We start from the raw sequence: 20,419 nt of genomic DNA, 5'->3' as shown, positions 1-20,419 counted from the left end.
AAATAGGCCGTTGTTGGCAGTCACGGCGGCCCGCTAAAGGCAGAGCCCGCAGTCCGCCTGCGGAGTGCTGCGCTCCTGCGGCCGCCGGGCGAACTACGCCTTCGGCTTCGGGCCCGAAGCCGAAGGGCTGCCGAACTTAGGGCGCGAAGCCCGAGCCCCCCGCGCCGCGCCGAGTCAGCAAGGCATTCGAGTACTAGCCGAGCTAGAGGCAGGAGCTGCTCTAGGTCTCTCGTTCCGCGCTACGCTACCATCGAGCTTTCTGCAATAAACTACTGATTTACTGAATCTATCCTTGTCCTTACTGATCTCCTCCTCACTACCGAAGCCGCTTTACAACACTAGGTAAAACTCATTAATTTTCAAACATTTTATAATTTTTGTGTATGTCTTTTCAGTGTGAAATGGGCCTTCTGGTGGACCGCCCTTCTACTAGCGGGGGCAATACAACACAGGAAATGTTGCAAGGAGAGTCTTTGAGGACGCGGTGCAAGTAAGATTCCTTTAGATATGTGGCAAGGTTCCTAAAATTTCAAAATGTGTATTATAGTGGTTTTTTTTTTTGACTTCATCAATTACCGGGTTTGACCTCGACATTCTGCAGCGCATGAATGTTGTTCTCAGGGCCTTGTCAAGCGCTACGTGGTTGATACGGCCGTTTTTGAACAATACAGCATCCAAACCGCCAGGGACTTGGTTAGGGAGTATGGCTTTTACTACATGCCACAAGCTGTGCATGCAACCCTACTTCACGGTGCTGCGTACATGCGCACTTTTCCTGTCCCAATCGGCATTCTTTCTGGTAACGAAAAAAATTATTTTTCTGTTAACATTGTTAGTTTTGAGTCAGTATGCACATTTCTCCTTTTTCCTGTTCCAGAGGAAGCTTTAGAGTCTTGCCATAAGGACATTAGGTATCTGGGGGAGCACCACAGCAGGAAAACCGGAAGGGATGCTACTATGTCCGATCTCTTCTATGGCCTTTTGGTGCGTACGGACCCAATCATAGCAGCACTCAGAAAGGCCCCCTCTCCAAAAGGTGTGCTCAAGAGCAGCGTAATGCCTATGCTTCTTGGAGCAAACCAGGATGGTTCATTTGCCGTGGACCAATCGCTTCAAGATATCATGGAACCGGAATCAGAAGACAGTGATGTCGATGGGTAAGGGGGGGAACGGCAATGTTTCTATTTGCCGGCAAAGTATCATATTTTGATAATTTCCAGTGATCTGTGAGCAAGAAGAGGAAACAGCAAGATAGAGCCTTTTTTATGAATTTGTTTTTGGGCTAACGTAATTATTGGTATGAACACTTCCATTTAGTGTGATTTTCATAGAAATGTTCTACTCGAGTGCTTTTTGAAATTACTTGTTGTACCAAAGTATGTGATATTTTAGAGATGGGCTCAACTCTACCATGCACGATCGGCCGAAAATAAAAATTAAACCAATTTTTAATTATTTTTATTTTTTATTTGCGTTAATTTAATTGTAAAAGAGTTTTAATTTGTGATTTTAATTAATTTAAAAGTAAAATTAAAAATAAATAAATTAAAAAATATATAGGCCGGTCTGCAGGGAGACTGAGGTTAAGCAGCTGCTGGTATGATGGGCGACCAGGCAGATGTTTCAGGTTCGCTACACAAAACGAGACCCTCCTGACGAGGCTACCTATTCGCGAGACGTATGAGAAATTCGAAGTTGTCCTCTATGGCTCCTAGCTGCGAGGCTAAAACTGTGTCCGGCAGACGGATGAGAATTACAGCGTTACACGCTACTCGACGCCAGCACCCCAGGAACGGTGCGGTGAGTTCCAACAACTGCGTCGCAACTTCGCAAGGAGAGACTTTCATGAGTGAGGAGGGTATCGTCGGTATCAAGAAATCGAGAAATCCAAACAAAATCTGTCATGTGAAATGAGCAGACGCGGATCCGGTTGGAGGGGGGGGGGGAGAGGGGGCGGCGGCTGAAAGGTAGGCAACAAGTCACACTTAGCCCCTGTAGGTAGGTAGGCAACTTCTGCGACATCCTCCCGATCACGCCTCTGGATCCGCCTTTGGAAATGAGACTATCACAGGTATTCCTTAGTTTTCTCCTAGCAGTAACACACTCTTCGATTGCTGACGACACACTGTGGCAGGCAGTGCGGATGTCACTGGGACAGGAACCAAACGACCTTGTGGTGGTGGCCGACGGCAAGGGTGCGGCAGGGCGTGCACCACGAGGGCAGTGGGGCGTTGGCCCTTTTATTTGCCTCATGCGGCACGGTGACACAACTTTTGTATCACTTCGACCCTCCGAGGTGGAGTCGACTTTGCCGCATGCGTATCATCGTACCGGGTGTACCGGGCATTCAGAACAAGTTTCCGAGGTCACCGCGGCGATGTCGTTGCGCACCATGCGCTGCCCTCGGCCTGGGCACCCTCTGCACGGGTCCCCGGCCTTGCAGTGGCGGATCCAGAGGCGGCCTATGGAAAGGGGGAGGGGGAAAAGTAGCCCTTTTCGCCTACTTGCAGGGCAAAGGAGCACTTTTTGCCTGCCTTTCAGAAGGCTTTCTAGTGGCTATGAGGGGCAAAAACCCCACTGCCCCCACCCCCCGAATCCACGCTTGCAGCCTTGGTGCGCCAGCAACATCGGTCTTGCGTCATCCCTTCTGTGCGCTGTGGCGCTGCGGCACTCCCCGGTTCGGAGCCAGAGTCATGGTTTCGTCTTTACTTCGGCTTTATTTGGTTTCCGCAGAGAGTCCGATTGAAGCGCGGCAGAAGACGAGAGCAATGGTTATTCAAGGCTATTCAAGGTTATTCATGAGTAGGGTGGATCTTAATTTCTGACCCCCCCCCCGTTTTTATTGGCGAAATGGGGTCCCTAGGATAGTAGAAGATCAATAACGAGTCGCATTTGATCCGGAAAAAACTGTATCAGCTTTAGGAGAGGGCTCAAAACTGGGTCAAAACGCCAAAATTGGTGTTTTTTTAAGTATTGCCGCCGAACCAGATGAGATATCAAAACGCCTGAGGTCTAAAAAGATGCGGAATTTAATTACCTTTCCAACGAGCTATGAATCATTGTTGCAGCACATATATTTTCACATGAATCATTGAATTTTATGCAGAAAAGTGGGGCCAAAAATATCAAAATCAGTCCAATTTTGGTAGGGTGAAGTTCTAAAATAAGCCGAATCGACATCTCTTTATAGAAATGGATAGGTCTCAACAAGACAAACAAAAAATGTCAACACATGCCATAGGCTAAGATGCGAAATAAAGCGGTATTTTAGCCCCAAAAGTGCCAAAAATCTTCGTTTTTCCACCAAAAAGGACATTTAGCGTGATTTTTCGAGGTCAAAGGAGCTCTGGCCACGAACCTCCGGGACTTCTCCTTTCAGATTTAAGTTAAGGTGGTCCCGACTCACTTGGAAACCAAGTTTGGTCAAGTTTCGGATAGCCGGCTGGCCCTTTTGATGGAAAAAGGGTGATTTTTGGCACTTTTGAGGCTAAATTACTGCTTCATTTCGCATCTTAGCCCATGGCATGTGTTGACATTTTTTGTTTGTCATGTTGAGACCCATCCATTTCTATAAAGAGATGTCGATTCGGCCAATTTTAGAACTTCACCCTACCAAAATTGGACTGATTTTGATATTTTTGGCCCCACTTTTCTGCATAAAATTCAATGATTCATGTGAAAATATATGTGCTGCAACAATGATTCATAGCTCGTTGGAAAGGTAATTAAATTCCGCATCTTTTTAGACCTCAGGCGTTTTGATATCTCATCTGGTTCGGCGGCAATACTTAAAAAACCACCAATTTTGGCGTTTTGACCCAGTTTTGAGCCCTCTCCTAAAGCTAATACAATTTTTTCCGGATCAAATGCGACTCGTTAATGATCTTCCACTATCCTAGGGACCCCATTTCGCCAATAAAAACGGGAGGTCAGAAATTAAGATCCACCCTAATCTCTGCACTGGTGTAAATGCCATCAGGATTTCCTGATTGAATTTCTGATTTCCAATCAGAAATCAGGTTTTTTCTGATTTATTTTCTGATTTCTGATTGCCAATCAGGATTTATTTCTGATTTCTGATTGCCAATCAGGAATTTTTTCTGATTTCTGATTGCCAATCAGGAATTCTTTCTGAGTTCTGATTGTCAATCAGAAACTATTTCTGAGTTCTAATGGGCAGTCAGAACAGTCCCTGAGTGGCTCTCTGAAGTCTGATTTTTGAACAGGCATAGTCTGACTGGTTCGCTCTGAAGCATCTCTATGGACATATTTCCTGATTGGTTTTGATATGTTCATGGTTTTGTTTTCTGATCACACCTCTGATCACACGCGGCCGACTACCGGACGCCGCCGAGCGCCGACGCGGTAGGCAACACCTTAGACATGCGTGCCGCGCCCGCCGTGGCGCATCTGCCGCCTGCCCCCCCCCCCCCCCCCCCCCCCCTCTCCCTTCTAGCAGACGATGAGCTAGCCTTGGTCTCGATTGCATCGCGAGGCACAGCTTCGGCCGTGTCACAAGGCTATATCGAGGTATTCTTCTACCTAAATTACAGGATTTCGCACAAAACTAAGTTAAGGAGGTGAAACTAATTCACGTTACAAAAATCGACGAATCCACCAATAAAACGCTTACTAATGAATCCGATCAAGTCGTCGACCAATGAGAAGTCAGTTATGAAACCGATCAACTTTTTCTCCCAATGAGAGCCTCTCTATAGAATCCTATCAACTAGAAATCTTGTTGCTGCTGTACTGTATTATTCTGATCATATGTGAACATGACCGTAAAATCTACCTCAAGTTATTGACAAAAGTTTGAGTTGTGCAGGTGAAAACTGAAATCACAACTTCTTTTCAATCAGCTGCCATGCCACTGAGAAGTAGTTTGTGCTCTAAAAGAGCTGTTAACCTAGTAGCCCTATGTAATAATGAATCATCGCCTACCTTTAAATTGTCATCTCCTATGCCCAGTTGCTCTACAATATGTAAGTTAAATTCCTCTTTTATTGAAATTCACACCAGCTTTGCTCTATTATTTCATCAAGATTTTCAATATTGTTTCCAATGCTTTAACCTGTGCCCCATTTTTTAAGTTATTTAACTCTTGCATCAGCCTTTGCTTTCAGTCAGTACTCTTTGGTCCATTTGCTGAAAAACAATGTATCCCTAAATTCCTGATTGGTTTCCTTTGGTCACAGCTCCTGTATCATCCTGGTGGGACAATGTTTTTGAAGCTTCGGACATCGTCCAACCCTGCCACCCAAGTAACTTTCCTTCTGAAAAGAACGTCAATTCAGTCAAAAGAAAATTATGTTTCTCTCCAGTGAAGGGTAATATTTGCATTCGCTTTACCAAAAGTGCCTGTTTTGAAATTTCAGTAAAGATCTGATGTGTTGACTGTTTCTGTCAAATAGAAAAACAACAAAAAACTTTGTTTTCTATTTTAATTTTAGATTAATTTCTTCTTGCCTCTTATCAATGTAAACACTGGCTTCTTTCAGTTGCAGATATCATTCCATGTGAGACTTCACCTAATCCATCAAAGCTTCCCTTAACATCCAAAGATAACATTTTAGACAAGACTCCAGTTACTGCTTCGAAACTTTGTTTGACGCCCAATGACAATATTCCATGGGGGTCTTCTCCTGCTGCATCCAAACTTCTCTCAGCAGTCAATGACAGAAAGTGTCTACCAAACCGATCAGGTTAGTAAATTTCTGTTGCTTCGTCTGAAAACATTCTGGTGCCTACGCTGTTATTTTAACCTAAGTGTATTTTTTAGATGTCGCTGAAGTCCTTTCTCCTCGCTGTGAGGTTGTATCTGGGATCAGTTGTATTCAGGAATTAACAAACCAATCTACAGGTTTAGATTTTAAAAAATCTGGTCAGTGAAATCAAGAATTACAATCTTGTTATTTTCTGTCATCAAATCTCTTCATCTATATTGATAATTGAACTTTGTCTTGCTTACAGATGACTTTAGAGCAACACCAAATCTTTCTAACTGTGGTGATACTACATGTGACGTGAAACTTCTCTACCCTTCCCAAAGTAAAATTTTGGCAGCAAAATTTGCTTTAAATGCAGGCATAGAACATATTACAATCAAGGGGACCCTCAAGAAAGCTCGTTCCCTCAAGCCATCCTGCAAAGACTCCTGCAAGCGGTGTACGATACCAAAATTAAGCCACAGTGAGAGACTTGAAATATACAATGAGTTTTGGGCTTTGAAAGACCATGTGAAACAGTGGATATTCATAAAAAATGTAGTATCTTGTAATGCGCCCAAAAATAAAACTTCTGCTCCTGGGGCCAAGGGTGAGAAATTGTCCAGCAGGACTTATCATTTTTTTGTTTGTGGAGCCCGTAAGAGGGTTTGTAAAACAATGTTTAAGAGTACCCTGAGTATATGTGATTCCTGGGTAGATAGTGCCCTATCACATTTTTCAAGTGCTGGGATGGCTTGTGATAAGAGAGGAAAAAAAAGAGTGTAAACAAGTTAACTTTAATGGCCATTTGTGGGAGGTGTCACAATGTTGAGGGAGATGTGCTGTCCTGTTTTTAGTAGCCGCCATTATGAATGATAAATCATTATTAGTCTTATTAAGTAATATTATTTTTGTGTTTATTCTGAGTACTTTTTTAAAATGCTGAATAAAACAATCAGTCAATGAATTTCTTTCCTTTCAGTCACAGCATTTTGGCTTGAGCATTTTACATAACTACTTAAAAATAGAGTATCACAAAAAGTTTTCTTGATGGTGAAGACATAATGCTCATCTTACTTTCAATACATGTTAAAAATGTTGGGCATTGGTGTGATATAATGACCATGCTCAAATGGCAAACTAACACAAACAGTAGAAAGTTCATTTACATCAAAAACAATTATATCCTCATCAATTGAGTTAAGAACATACTGACAGCATAAACTACAATCATATCTTACAACTTTCAAGGGGCAGTAAGGAGAAGGTTCACATCTTACCCTATTTCCTACAATCCAAATATCTTTGGTTCTCTCATTGAAGATTATTTTTGCAATATGCACAATATTTGTATTTTGCAACTTGGCGTAGGAGTTGTCAGTCTTTGACTGCCGATGTGAAGAGCCTGGTCCAAAATGACAGCCGTCCTTCTTTAGAAGTGGAAATTCAACGCAATCCAACAAATTTACTTGAAGTTCATTGAAATGCCACTTTTCCTCTTCAGATGCTTTAAAAGCCTTAGGAAATCCTTTAAGTTCTATTTTTCCAACCAATTCAACTCTGTTCACATGGCTCTTAGGTTCAATAGACTTGGCAAAAGAACGAGTCATTTCACTATCACAGGAATCTTTCAGTAGAGATAATGCATTATCTTCAGAGACTCCACGGCAAATTTGGCTTGGAACTCCATTGCAGTCATGGACCTGATTTTTTATTCGCTGGTTACCTGCTTCACATGCATATGCTGAAAGTGCAAACAGTGGGCCCCATCGCCTACAATTTTCAGCAAAATGGCGAAGGATGTGCAAATTAAACCGCATCATATGGCGACCATAGAGACCTTTAGTTTTACGGCAAAACTCTTCAAGTAAGTCTTCACCAAGGTTCACAACATCTGAGTGTATTGCTGAGAGAAGGAGGAGGTATGTTCCCTGCACATACAGTCCCCAGTGCTTCAGAAACCTATCAGGCAAACTACCTGGTAGCACAGCAAGGCTTAGGAAAAACGACCAGTTTTCCAACTCTCTTCCAGTGAAGTAGCTTAGATGTTTTAAGGTCCTAACACCTTTCCGTAGTTCTCTCGGAATCTTGACCTGAGTTAGAAGGCGGTTGATCTTCCTGATGTTAGGCTGTCCAAGGTAATAAGGAGTTTTCCCATCCTCTCCCAACCAAGAGTTCAGAAATGCTTTTGTTGTGCCCTCATCCTTTGCATGCATTTGGTCACAGATAAAACCATGCACAGGATGAAACATGGGAGCTGCCGCTAAAAGACACATATATTTTACTCCTCGAACAAATCTGTTTTCCCTTTCAGCTTGCCTTGAATCTTGGAGCAGCTCTTCAATGGTTCTTGGCGGAGGTAAAATTTCAGTATACGGAAATATGCGACAAGACACATATTCTTCTCCTTCACATAAACACCAGCTACATGGAAAATCACCTCTATGTGCATGGATACCCTGAACATCACAACGAGCAACGGAGTCTGCAATACAAGCAATCAAGAAAGCTTTTACATTCCATGTCACATCTCTGAAGTGTAAAGAAAATCCTGGAGAACTAAGCTCAGTTAAATGCTTTACAATTGGAGGAAGGAATAAATCTAGTTTCTCCTTTTCCACTCCAAACCACAGTCCAGCTATTAACAAATGTTTGCTTCTTATCACAGGGGGTAGCTCATTCAACATGATGAAGCATGGACAAATTGATTGGCCACTGAAACCACTACATAATGCTGCACTATCAACAGACAGGGACAGGGACAAAAACTTTGTTGCAGTATCGGAGAGATTATGCACATAGTTAGCAAATGATCTATATGATGAACCATGGTACAAATCTCTCATAACTTTGTCTTCTGGCTCTGATTTAAAATCAATAGGATTAACAACTTTGCTGCGGATAGAAGGATTATCCAACAAAAGTTTTAATTGGTAAGGTAAATCAAATGTTACAAAGAAAGAGGCTTTTTGTAGGTCAGAAATGCAGTTAACTTTTAAGCATGAAGGATTCGGACAAACAATCTGGGTTTCTGAGTGGGTAGCAGCAGGTGTACTAAGTAACATTTTGGTACATGCAGAGCAAAAAAAATGATATCTCATTCCTTCCTTTGAATAAAAGTACTGATCTAAGAGGTATCGTGTACCAGGAACAACATTTGAATCAAAAAGAGAATTCACAAACTTCATTAAGTCTTCTTTCTCAGTGTGATTCCAGTTGTGTTTCTTTACCAGGGTCAAAGCATTTGTTAAAATTTCTCCAACAGTTAAGTTCACTGTTTTGTTCAGTGGATTCTGAAATTCTTCCTGTAGTTTTGCCTTGAGTTTCCTGAAGGGTTCGATATAATGAAAACCACCATTTTCATCCTGTTCATGTTCATTTCCTGAGTCTTGAAGGCCTCCATCTTCATCTCCTTCTTGTTGGTCAGATGATTGGGCGCTTTCTGAGAGCCCACCACCATCTTCATAGTGATCCGATTCATTATCACTATTTGTCTGGAATAAAGAAAAGTGTGTTGTAATACCACAAAAGAAGACACATGAAAGATGACAATCATTTCTAATTATTACCGGGGTAGTTTGATGAGTGGAGCTGGAATGTTCATTCCCTGAGCCACCTCCTGCATCATGCTGGTTCTGGCTGTGAGAATGTGTATCGTCACTGGTATCGTCATATTCATATCCACTGTTTGCCTGCAACAGAAACTGTGAAGTTCAATAACAGGTAGCGCTCTTTGTCATACAAAGTAAAATCTTTACCGGGGTGCTCATTTGGCCTGTTTTACCTTATCTTATGTTATAATAAATTGTACTTATGTGAATTGCAATTAATTCAGTTAAGTTGAGCAAGTTTTTAAAAGTAAAAAATATGTGTGACTGTGAAGTAAATACATTTTGAGTAAAAAAAAAGTTACACATAAACACAAATTACCTCACTAGATTGATGGTCCCAGTTTTGATGTCCATTCTGTGAGCCAACACCTTCCAGCGGATCATCTGAAGAACTGGTCTCAGAATGCTGACCATCACTTTCATTGCCATTTGATGTAGATTCGCAATTGGCCTGGAATTTAAGACAAAAATTACAAGAGAGTCATTACCCTGAAATGAAAACAAGAAATCCATTGCAGTTTTAATTACCTCATTAGTTTGGCGATTGAAGTTGAGATATTCAGACTCTGAGCTACTATTTTCTTCTCCTGAGTTACAATCCACCTGGCTGCCTTCTGAATGTACACTATTGCTTCCATCACAATCCAATTCAAGTTCGTTGTCTGCCTGGAATTTTATTTTTCTTAAATAAAAGGAAATGCACACAATAAAATTAAACAAGAAATAAAATTTAGTTTCATTACCTCACTAGATTGATGGTCCCAGTTTTGATGTCCATTCTGTGAGCCAACTCCTTCTAGCTGGTCATCGAAAGAACTGGTCTCAGATTGTTGAATATCACCATTTGATGTAGATTCACTATTGGCCTGGAATTCAAGATATAAATTAAAAGAGAGTTGAGGTGCTCCCAAAATGAACTCAAACTTCACACTTAAGATGCATCTTATATTTGTTTCATTGGCGAGGTCTGTTAGCCCAAATGGGTGCTTTCTGTGATTGAAATCTTATTCAGATTTGTAGAGAACATTTGACCACATCCCCTAATACTTTTTTTTTAGTCTTTTCATGACCACATTTAGGACAATGTAACAAAAACATAATTTCCTCATTAAAATAACTTAATTTCACAAGTCCTTTTATTGCAACATTATCATGAGTGAGGTAATGAAAACACTACAAAAAGTATAAGGGGATGTGGAATAATTTTCTCTCCAAGATTGAATAACATTTTGATTAAAGTGAGCAGCCATTTGGCCAACCAGGTCTCACCAATGAAACACTAACAAGGTGCAACTTTAGCGTGGAGTGAAAATTAGATTTGCTACGAGTTTGGTGACATCATTGTAGGAGCACCTTATTATATAGAAATAACAAGAAACCCATTGCAGTTTTAATTACCTTATTGGTTTGGTGATGGAAGTTGAGATATTCAGACTCTGAGCTACTATTTTCCTCTCCTGAGATACAATCCATCTGGCTGCCTTCGGAATGTGCACTAGTACTTCCATCACAATCCGATTCAGGTTCGCTGTTTGACTGGAATTTGTTTTTTTTTAAATGAAATGAAATGCACACACTAGAACTAAACAAGAAATTAAATTTAATTTTATCACCTCACTTGACTGGTGGTTTAAATGGTGGTCAACCTCAACTTCTTCAGCGAATTCATCCATGTTCTCGCAGTCAAATCGTGCAGCATTTGCAGCATCATCATCATGAACTTCATTCTCTCCATCTGTCTAAAATGGGAACAATAATGTGAGGATTGATTTCACTCTGATAGATAGCTCCATAGTCTCCTTATAAATAACTTGATTATCCTTAAAAGAACATGAACTTACCGAATTGCTGGAAGAGTCATCGTCCCTTTTCCTTTTTCTACTATTCTGGGAACGCAATGTTGATTCAGGGATTTCATACTCAACATCCTCCTCTCCAATAAGGGGTATTGAAATGCACGTTTTTTTGAATTCCATACCGGCACACCCGGAAAAGGGTTCATTCCTGCCTAAAACCACCGCAAACCAAATTTGAGACCGATCGAAAAATATTTAGGGGTCGCTACAATGGCTGAAAGTTGTAAATTTGACGTAATTTTAAACAAAATACAACTTTGGAGTATTTGAAGCCCTGCGCATCCGGTGTTAGTCCTAGCTTGTTGCCCCCGGAGACTTTTTTTTCTCGGGATCCAGGCCGACCGAAAGAACCCTACGGGATGCGTTTTTAGCGAATGGTAACGGAACTGGGTCCATTCTACGCTCAAAAAAGTGTTTTTTTCTCCGCTTTTAGTGTTTTAGAGGCCTGCCAAACTTTTGCTTTGCTTCACAAAAAATCTAAACCCATGTATTTTGATAGAAAAAAGGTTGCTCTTTCAAATGGCGGTCACGGAAACAGTCTACGATGTTTGGTTTAGGCTCCAGAGCCGTTTTAAGTTGAAAAATGGATTTTATTTTAGTGAAAATGAGAGCAAATTTTCACTCTTAGTCACGTGCGACGTATGGTTTGGCCACTAGCGCTACCCGGCGAAGTGCAGGTGGTGCGCTGTGATGGGAGAAGCTTCCCGGGTAGAAATGGACGGCTTTTATACAGCTGCTAAATATTTTATGACCAAAGTAACGCGCAGGCGTTTGAAAAATACCTGGATTATGTTTGGACTGTGTCAGCAAGATGTCGACAAAATATTCGGATATTTTGTGGACGTTTTGGCAGTCTCTGGCCGGCCGACGTCGTTTTAAACGACCTTAAAAAGATGCCCAGAAGGCAAAGACAATATATCGGCAAAGAGCTGCCGCATCGCTGGCCGCAGCAGCAAAAGAGAGACCACTGGCGTCGATCCACAAACCTGCCGCTTGCGAGACAAGAGCGGATCTACTGGGCGCTGGGCCAGAGCGTCATCGTTGAAAAAGAATTGCAGCTGAGCGGTCTGTCTACGTATCCACGACGGTGTGGATTCAGCCGGTCCCTGCCCCAGGTCAAGCCCATGATGTCACGATCCAGCGAACTCTGTTGATCACGCGCGGCAATAACAGCTACTAGTCTATAGCGTGGAGCTGCTGCGACCTGCTGTGAACGAATGGGAGCAAAGAGGCTGACACAGTCTAAACATAATCCAGGTATTTTTCGAACGCCTGCGCGTTACTTTGGTCACAAAATATTAAGCAGCAGTATAAAAGCCGTCCATTTCTACCCGGGAAGCTTCTCCCATCACAGCGCACCGCCTGCACTTCGCCGGGTAGCACTTGTGGCCTAACCATACGTCGCACGTGACTAAGAGTGAAAATTTGCTCTCATTTTCACTAAAATAAAATCCATTTTTCAACTTAAAACGGCTCTGGAGCCTGAACCAAAAATCGTAGACTGTTTCCGTGACCGCCATTTGAAAGAGCAACCTTTTTTCTATCAAAATACATGGGTTTAGATTTTTTGTGAAGCAAAGCAAAAGTTTGGCAGGCCTCTAAAACACTAAAAGCGGAGAAAAAAACACTTTTTTGAGCGTAGAATGGACCCAGTTCCGTTACCATTCGCTAAAAACGCATCCCGTAGGGTTCTTTCGGTCGGCCTGGATCCCGAGAAAAAAAAGTCTCCGGGGGCAACAAGCTAGGACTAACACCGGATGCGCAGGGCTTCAAATACTCCAAAGTTGTATTTTGTTTAAAATTACGTCAAATTTACAACTTTCAGCCATTGTAGCGACCCCTAAATATTTTTCGATCGGTCTCAAATTTGGTTTGCGGTGGTTTTAGGCAGGAATGAACCCTTTTCCGGGTGTGCCGGTATGGAATTCAAAAAAACGTGCATTTCAATACCCCTTACTCTCCAAAAGCATGGTTATAAGATTTGTACCGCTTTGGTCTGCCTTTCTTAGCGCGCGGCATTTTTCAGTGAATCTCTCTGATTCCTGACAGAAAACAAACAGATCAAAATTAGCAAACTAACCTAACACACTAGGCTCAGGTGGGGTAAAAAAATCTAATGATAGTACCTTTACCTTTCTTAGGAGGTTCACAACGATGATGAATATAATCATAATTGGATATCACATAAAGTTCTGGCGCCAGGGCGAGACCGGGCGAGACAAATAACTAATATACATGGATTTAGTTTGGCTAGCTTTTCTTGGACTAGAGCAGAAGCAGAAAGGTGGATGGATGGCTTTGTCTAATCGCACCACGGAAAGGTTATTGACAGGCAAGTTTCGTGGTATTGGCAGTTCCTACGTAAACATCCTTTTTTCTATGACCACTTACATTATTTCAACCTCATTTTTGTTTTCAATGCTCCCAGTTGAACTCACTTGCATTCCAGAATTTGAAAATTTTAAATCTCAGAATTAAAAACGTAATGGAGAGCCTTACTTTGATCAATTTGGGTATTCCCTCTCGTACCAACTGCCAAGGCAAAATAAACACAAAGAAAAAGACCAACAATTAGGTCCGGGATGAAACTTGATAAAAATCAAAACTTTTTATAAATTAATAATTAATTAAAATATATTGCATTTGTTTGTCAAAAACATTGAACCCCAGATTCTACATTGAACATTTATGCATTGCCAGTTGGCACTAACTAACTCACTCCACTCACACCACCGTCGCACCGTTGCAGCGACCTCTCATCGCGTCGCGCCAGAGCGGTGCGGAGTGGAGTGAAGCGATCTGAGAAGTCGTTGCGTTCTGTGTTCAAGATGACTTCTTTCTCTGTAATTAAATTTAAAGACGAGACCAATGGAAGAATTACTAGTACGGATTCCGTGAAGCTGCCTGAGACCAACCAGAGATATCTACCCAAGTCATCGAAGGATTTGCCTGAGGGCGATGTTAAAGTCAAGTGGCAGAAGAGCTTTGGTTCAGGAAGCTTCTCTGATGGATATTTCGAAGCCGAGCTCCTGGCTCTTGCGGGTAGGTTTGTCTTGAGTGGCTTTTGAACGGCACGTAGAAAACTTTGTCTCTGTATCATGTGCTACACCTTTACCTTGGCTTGTCCGTTAAAGACGTTTGTAAAGAAACGACCGTTAGAGCCTATAGCCATGGCCTGCGTATCCGCTTGCAAGCAAGTTATCTCGCTTATAGTCAAAGACACGTTCAGAGTTAACTTCGATTGTTATTAACCCGTAAATGATCGTTAAATTGACGTTACCGTTATTTTGAGGACGCGGCAAGTGAGGTTAGGGCAGCACGAGATGCGCTGCTGTCTATGGCCAAGCCATGGCGATCGGCTCAAACGGTCGTTGTTATTTTTTTAACACTTTTCAGATTAAAGCTGTGACACATGATACAATGACAAAGTTTTATTGGTGCTTTCCATGTGATGCCTCCTTGGTGTTGCGGCTTTCTCCATTCTGTTTCAAGGGGTTTGAAACATGTGTATCGTTCCGTTTGTTTTATAGGAAGTGTTAAAACTGCTGAGGCTAAAGCAGCTGAGTTGGGGATTAAGCTATACCCAGGTGTCCTTTCTTTGCCTTCTTCATCCTCTGATAGCAAACCTACTCGCCATGTAAGTTCCCATGAGGAGTACATTATCATCCATATAATTGTTTTCCAATAGCCTAACAACATATCTTTTATTTTATTTACAGAAGCGCAGAGATATCCGTAAGTCTGAGTCTATGAACGAGGAAAGCAGCAATTCTGTTTCGATGTCTGAGAGGCCTCCGTCAAACTCATACCCCGACTTCAAGTCCAAGCCAATGTCCAGTTCTAGATCAAAGTCTACCGGCAATGATAAGAAATCAAACCCAAAGAAGAGACTGTCTTCGGGCCCAAAGGTAATTTGAAGCTGATAAAATTGAATCCAGTTCTGTACTATATCATAGCTGCTTTAATTCTATTATTTTAGGACAGTGAAAGTGGTGCTTCCATTAAAAAAAAGAGGTTGAAATTGAGCCAAACTGCATTGGAGCGCACTTCAGCTCAATGCAACTTGGCAGTGTCTACAAACCCATTGCTTCAGGTAAAGTGCTAGTCACTACTGTAATGAGAGAATATTTCAGTAACTTTTACATTAATTTTTTTTAAAATTATTTACAGAAGGGAGATGTAGTTGATGACAAGTCAGACACTTCGAATTCAGAGGTGAATTCTCCTTCCGAAACTCAAGGCTCTCCAAATCCTCAAGAGAACCCTCCTGGGACGGAAGTAGAAGTGAACACCAAGGCAAGTAGCAACTTTAGTTTTAAATGTTGGAATTTATTGCCATTGGGAGTGCTGACTTTGTTTCAATGTTATACCCTAAGTTTTCATTGGTCTGGTTTAATATTTTATCTTTGCCTCTCGTGCTCTTAGGTTGAGAATGATTGTGGTGGAGATGGCCAAGAAATCAAACCAGAGAAGGATGCTGCTGAGCCGCTTTCAGAGGTAAAGTTGGCAAATCATAACACTGTCAAGGAAAGTTTGGCATGGTTTCATTATTATTTTATTTTCCAGGATGAATTGGATCAGACAGTGAAACTCAATTCAAGTATTGAAGATATGTCTTCCGCTTCATCATCTAGTGAAGAGTCAGATTCCGCAAGTGATAGTGGAAGTGGTGAGGATGAAGTTGCGAGGTTGTCGTCAGAGAAGGAGAAATTGGAGGAGGAATTGAGTGAAACTAAAAAGATCCTTTCTCAAACTAAAAGAGACTTGACACTTGCCAACAATCTTCGCGTTGCTCATCGTAAGAAGCAGGGAGAACTAGAAGAAAAATTAGAGGCTCAAATGAAGCAAATCGAGTCTCTGCAGCAGAAAAACCTTAACTTGCAGGACCTGCTCTCTTCTAAGTTTGGTAAGTTCTAAAGTTATGAATCTACTTTTTTGTTAGCTACTCCTTTTTCTGGTTTTCACTTTTAAATACGATTTGTTGTCTTTTCCAGATCTCAGGCAAGGAAGGAGTGACAAGTCCGAGAGAGTCAGAAGTTCAAAACGCTCCTCGGCTGAGACCAAAACTCATCATTCTTCCAAAGAAAATTCAGCGGTAAAGGGCAGAAAACACTTGCACTTCTCTACTCCTACCAAGGAAATGAGTTCTAATTTCTTCGATAGGGAAGATGGTGCAACCCCAAAATACTCTCCTTTCAAGTCACCTCCCTCAAGCACTCAAAGTAAGTCATAAATACATTTTTTTATCTACCTGATGTGTTTGTTGAGTTGACTCTATTATGCAATCTGTTTACCAGAGCATGTTGGAGATTATTCAAGCCCAAAGGAACCCAAGTTTTCGGATGACTCTGCACCAAAAAAATCACCAGCTTCAAGCACTAAAAGTTTGTCAGAACTATAACTGCTTTTTTATTCATCTTATGTGTTAGTTGAGTTGATTTTATTCAGCCATCTCTTTCTTCTAGGTTCTAGAAGTGAATATTCTAGCCCACAGAAACCCAGTCAATTGGATGCCGCTTGCAAGGAATCCCCTGCCTCAAGCTCTTGCAACGATTCCAGCAGCCAGAAAAAGCCCAAAAAAAAGAAATGTAAGTATCGTTTAAATAGCCTGTTAGTACATTTGTCTTAATGTATTGTTTGTATTTCATATGATGATTCTTGTGTACATTGCAGACCATGATGATATGACCAACGATGTCGTCCTAGCAGTGAGTGACTTGGTGCTGAAGCACCTGAAAGGAACTCACGAGCTCCAGGCTGATGGTCAAGGCTATGTATGTGTAACTATTTAGTCACATCCTAACTGCTTTGCTTTGATTTGTCCTTATTTTTCACCATTATTTGAGGGTTGTTTTAGTAATAACTTTTGTACTTCTTTTATTTCCTAGGTTGATTTCGGCTCAGGCATAAAAATTGAAAAGGAACCGCTTGAGAGAATTTTGAAAGATAGTAAGGGAGATATATCCAAACTTTCCAAGGAGCTCGCAGCGTTGACTTGGAGTTTGCCTCAAAGGCAAAGGCGGTCGCTTACTGGTGGTAAAAACAATAGATTTCCAGATGCCCCTGCCAAAAAAGCAGCAACCCCATGTAAAGTTAACACATGCCTGGGTAGGTGAATCGTATATATAGTTGTCTGTGCGTGTAAACATCTCTGTAGGCTATGGGCTTGTAAAGGTTTTTTCCACTTTTCAGGTATTGTTAAGGCCCACTTACTTAATCAAGGAGACAGGGAAGGGACAGGGATGGCCGCCAATCTGAAGGCCTGCAGAAAGGCAATTGGGGACAAGTTTTCCCAGGATGGTTCTCAAGCTAAGGTAATCAAATAATTCCATTGGGTTGTGTATGTAGTTTATTTTTAGTTTTATTAATGCCCTTTGTGTAAATTGATTACAGAGAAGGGACGAGTGATTGATGTTCTAGTGCTATGGACAATTCCAATCCTGTATTTTTTTTTTTAAATGTGTGACATCACAATTTTGTGTTCTTTTTGTTTACCAATGTCAATTTGTTTCACTTCTATTATTTTTAATAGTAAATTGCAATTACTTTACGTATGCAATTATGTATTACTTAAGTTTTTGGCATAAACTCAAGTTTGTATGCCTAGTTCTATTTTTTTTATTTCTTAAGTCTGTAAAGATGTTTCCACCGCTCTAATTTACTTAAGTTGTGGCACCTTTAACATTAAACTCAAGTTTGTAACATTTTTATTGCCTCATGTCTTTATTTCACAAGTCTGTAGGACTTTTCCACCTCTTGTTTAAAATTCTGTTCACACTAGCAAGAGGGGAGGAATCAACCACGGCCGCCGGCCCGGTAGGCAACCGTAAGGACTCCCCTACACAAGGGGTTGCCTACCCACAGGCGCTCATCGCCCGGGTCCAGGCTGCCAGCCTGGGCATGGGCATATGCCGCCCCGCAGGACAGACCGGCCGGCGTCGCCCGAGGCCCAGCGCACTTATCCCTGGGTACAGTTTGAATCTGCAGCCTAGCATAGGTTAACCTCAAAAAAGGTAAAGCCCATTAGGAACACAGCATATTGGAGACACCTCTCCGGGAATGACTTCAGGTAACAAGTCAGGACAAACCAATCAGAATACAACTAGTCAGCATTAACCAATCAGGAAACAGCCATTCAGGACAAACCAATCAGGAAACAACCAGTCAGGGAAATCCAATCAGAAAATCAATCAGGAAAAACCAATCAGGAAAATCCAATCAGAGGTGCGCGAAAATATATCAGGATATTCCAATCAGGGAAATTTCTGATTGAATTTTTCTGATTGAAATCCTGATGGCATTTACACCAGTGTGGTGCAAAAACCAGAACAAACAACGCAAGACTTCGCCCGTGAACTGGAGAGAGTGGGCAGAGAATACATGACTTCTTACGCTGAGGCAGATCTCCAAGAGGCTCTAGTAACGGCCTTTGTGAAAGGTCTTCATGACAGGCATGCAGCAGAATGCCTTGCCTTTGCCTCCTGCAACACGCTGGCTGATGCGGTGAAGAACCTCAACAGGGGCTTGCTCTTGGCTCCAAAAGAAAGCCCCAGCAAAAGGGTGAAGCTGGCGGAAGCAGAAGAAGACGAAGAAGAATATGAGTATGAAGGAGAAGACGACTATTAGTCTGGAAAGAAAAGAGAGAAACAACATAATGATTAGACACAAAAGAAGCTAACAGAATTATTACAACACACAGGAACCAGTCTGGACCGATGAATAAAATTTGAAGAGTAATTGACGGTAAAGAAAAAGTTTATAGAGTTTGTAAAAGGACAGATGTGTTAAGCCTGGTCCAGAATAAAAAGTCCCGTTGCATTGGAGGTCAGAAACTGAGGGTTTGCTGACAGAGAGCAGTGCAAAGAAATGATGAAAAGTGAACCAAAAGTTGATGAAAAGTGAAAGATGGTGAAAAGTTGACAAACCTGGTCGACAAAAAGTGAAAGGCTGATGAGCTGGTGGAAACCAGCGCATGGATGAGCCATGAGAAGCCTGGGATGACGATACACCAAAAAGAATGCCACGGATACTGTCCACATCCTGGTACTTCATTGCGTAGTAGTTGTCTGACAGGTTTCTGTGAGCGTCACCATGAAGGAGGATGAGGACAAGCAAAGAGAGTGAAAGTCCTGCATCCAGAAACGATCAAGGAATGGCCAAAAAGTATTGAAGTGAAGCAAAGAGAAAGAGATGTGATCCAGCCTCAGAGTGTTACAAATCTGCAGAGGAGTGATAGAGTTAAAACGGGTCTTTTTACTCAATGTAAAGCTGAATAATATTGTAAAACTTACCTTTTCATATGTACCGGTCCAGTCAGGTGTCATGTGTGCCTTTAAAAGTAAATGAATGTCTTGTTTTCCTTGTGTCATGTTGAAAAGTTTGCCTGAAACCCAATTCTGTACCAAACGCAGTAACTTCTATATTGAACTGAACTGGTTTAATGCTTTTGAATTTTAAACATCTAATTGAAAATTTTGAAATATAAAATAGTAACTGTTGACAACCCTTTTGTTCCTGGTACCCCTTTTGGACTCTCCCAACAAAAGTCAAATGCTTGAAACAAATTTTAGAGAAACACTCGTAACCCGCCTTTTGGCCGCGTTGAGTGCTTTCTACACAAACAAAACACAAAGTAAGCCCGTTTGTGGGTCAAGTCCCTTACCGCGCTTTTGTGTTTCACGACTCAATTACTCTAGGAAACACTGGCACTAAATTAACAAGACATGAAAACGTTTTATGCTGCAGGGTGAGCACTAGGTTCTCTCTGTTTATATGTGAAAGACAGGTTATTTCCACTAGTCCAACTGGAGTCAAAAGGTGTACTGGAAAACAAAAGTCAAGTTAGTCACTGAAGTGTTCGAGTCAAAAGTTCAAAACTAAATGAAAAAGTGGAAGTACTCACCACCAGTTTTTAAAGTCAGTCTTGAAAATTTTATCACTTAAAAATTTGATACATTTTGCTACAGTCAGTTCATGGAGTGAGTACAGTCAATGAGTACAAGTTCAGAAGTCAGACATTGAGAAAATCCAAGTTGTCAAGCAGAAGACATTGTCAGGTCAAGAGTTTTGCAACAAGACTTTCAGGCCAGTAAGATGACTACCAGAACTTCACACCAGTTGCAGCCTTCAGTCATCTGCTGTGCCATGGAAAGCCGTACCCTGTCTTGTTCAAAGTTAAGTATTCGAGCTGAAGTGCAATTCATAGGTTTCTTAGATTTCAATGGTGTTTTTAGATAGGATTTTA

At 41.5% G+C, this 20,419-nt stretch overlaps 5 protein-coding genes across 5 annotated transcripts; 3 read left to right on the top strand and 2 right to left on the bottom strand.

The window, feature by feature from the left end:
* The first annotated feature begins 709 nt into the window (after window positions 1–709).
* LOC117647876 lies at window positions 710–1,230 on the top strand. The gene is made up of 3 exons (XM_034389847.1): window positions 710–799; window positions 878–1,157; window positions 1,221–1,230. Exons 1-3 carry the CDS (start codon window positions 718–720, stop codon window positions 1,228–1,230), a joined length of 372 nt encoding a protein of 123 aa, XP_034245738.1. The 5' UTR covers window positions 710–717.
* Window positions 1,231–4,577: 3,347 nt separating this feature from the next.
* Window positions 4,578–6,978, top strand: LOC117648082. Its single transcript, XM_034390285.1, has 5 exons — window positions 4,578–4,985; window positions 5,199–5,330; window positions 5,502–5,705; window positions 5,783–5,884; window positions 5,974–6,978. The coding sequence occupies exons 1-5, from the start codon at window positions 4,868–4,870 to the stop codon at window positions 6,492–6,494; spliced, it is 1,077 nt and encodes a 358-aa protein (XP_034246176.1). The 5' UTR covers window positions 4,578–4,867; the 3' UTR covers window positions 6,495–6,978.
* LOC117647875 lies at window positions 6,788–10,260 on the bottom strand. The gene is made up of 2 exons (XM_034389845.1): window positions 9,639–10,260; window positions 6,788–9,400 (listed from the first exon to the last, which is right to left on the bottom strand). The coding sequence occupies exon 2, from the start codon at window positions 8,894–8,896 to the stop codon at window positions 6,788–6,790; it is 2,109 nt and encodes a 702-aa protein (XP_034245736.1). The 5' UTR covers window positions 8,897–9,400; window positions 9,639–10,260.
* LOC117647874 (uncharacterized protein DDB_G0290685-like) lies at window positions 8,910–13,711 on the bottom strand. The gene is made up of 10 exons (XM_034389844.1): window positions 13,140–13,711; window positions 11,161–11,258; window positions 10,933–11,058; window positions 10,718–10,855; window positions 10,063–10,185; window positions 9,848–9,985; window positions 9,639–9,770; window positions 9,278–9,400; window positions 9,064–9,202; window positions 8,910–8,932 (listed from the first exon to the last, which is right to left on the bottom strand). Exons 1-10 carry the CDS (start codon window positions 13,192–13,194, stop codon window positions 8,910–8,912), a joined length of 1,095 nt encoding a protein of 364 aa, XP_034245735.1. The 5' UTR covers window positions 13,195–13,711.
* A 104-nt stretch (window positions 13,712–13,815) lies between these two features.
* Window positions 13,816–17,819, top strand: LOC117648063 (serine-rich adhesin for platelets-like). The gene is made up of 14 exons (XM_034390229.1): window positions 13,816–14,217; window positions 14,706–14,812; window positions 14,895–15,083; window positions 15,155–15,268; window positions 15,346–15,471; window positions 15,601–15,672; window positions 15,742–16,081; window positions 16,170–16,397; window positions 16,473–16,559; window positions 16,641–16,763; window positions 16,849–16,949; window positions 17,064–17,283; window positions 17,368–17,489; window positions 17,569–17,819. Exons 1-14 carry the CDS (start codon window positions 14,004–14,006, stop codon window positions 17,581–17,583), a joined length of 2,058 nt encoding a protein of 685 aa, XP_034246120.1. The 5' UTR covers window positions 13,816–14,003; the 3' UTR covers window positions 17,584–17,819.
* The last annotated feature ends 2,600 nt before the right edge of the window (window positions 17,820–20,419 follow it).

The sequence above is a fragment of the Thrips palmi genome, unplaced genomic scaffold (assembly GCF_012932325.1).
Source record: "Thrips palmi isolate BJ-2018 unplaced genomic scaffold, TpBJ-2018v1 HiC_scaffold_3, whole genome shotgun sequence".
Taxonomy (NCBI): domain Eukaryota; kingdom Metazoa; phylum Arthropoda; class Insecta; order Thysanoptera; family Thripidae; genus Thrips; species Thrips palmi.
This window is presented reverse-complemented; position numbering and strand designations above follow the sequence as displayed.

What these genes read in the sequence shown, in the direction of transcription:
- LOC117647876 (XM_034389847.1), top strand. Translation starts at nt 718, where the DNA reads ATGCCACAAGCTGTGCATGCAACCCTACTTCACGGTGCTGCGTACATG. An exon ending in CCCAATCGGCATTCTTTCTG is followed by an intron (nt 800 to 877) that starts GTAACGAAAAAA and finishes TTCCTGTTCCAG; the next exon opens with AGGAAGCTTTAGAGTCTTGC.
- LOC117648082 (XM_034390285.1), top strand. Translation starts at nt 4,868, where the DNA reads ATGCCACTGAGAAGTAGTTTGTGCTCTAAAAGAGCTGTTAACCTAGTA. An exon ending in GCCCAGTTGCTCTACAATAT is followed by an intron (nt 4,986 to 5,198) that starts GTAAGTTAAATT and finishes CTTTGGTCACAG; the next exon opens with CTCCTGTATCATCCTGGTGG. An exon ending in ATGTTTCTCTCCAGTGAAGG is followed by an intron (nt 5,331 to 5,501) that starts GTAATATTTGCA and finishes GGCTTCTTTCAG; the next exon opens with TTGCAGATATCATTCCATGT.
- LOC117647875 (XM_034389845.1), bottom strand. Translation starts at nt 8,896, where the DNA reads ATGAAGTTTGTGAATTCTCTTTTTGATTCAAATGTTGTTCCTGGTACA.
- LOC117647874 (XM_034389844.1), bottom strand. Translation starts at nt 13,194, where the DNA reads ATGCCGCGCGCTAAGAAAGGCAGACCAAAGCGGTACAAATCTTATAAC. An exon ending in TCAATCGCCAAACTAATGAG is followed by an intron (nt 9,771 to 9,847) that starts GTAATTAAAACT and finishes CTTAAATTCCAG; the next exon opens with GCCAATTGCGAATCTACATC. An exon ending in CCACTCATCAAACTACCCCG is followed by an intron (nt 9,203 to 9,277) that starts GTAATAATTAGA and finishes TCTTTATTCCAG; the next exon opens with ACAAATAGTGATAATGAATC.
- LOC117648063 (XM_034390229.1), top strand. Translation starts at nt 14,004, where the DNA reads ATGACTTCTTTCTCTGTAATTAAATTTAAAGACGAGACCAATGGAAGA. An exon ending in GACTGTCTTCGGGCCCAAAG is followed by an intron (nt 15,084 to 15,154) that starts GTAATTTGAAGC and finishes CTATTATTTTAG; the next exon opens with GACAGTGAAAGTGGTGCTTC. An exon ending in ACCTCCCTCAAGCACTCAAA is followed by an intron (nt 16,398 to 16,472) that starts GTAAGTCATAAA and finishes TCTGTTTACCAG; the next exon opens with AGCATGTTGGAGATTATTCA.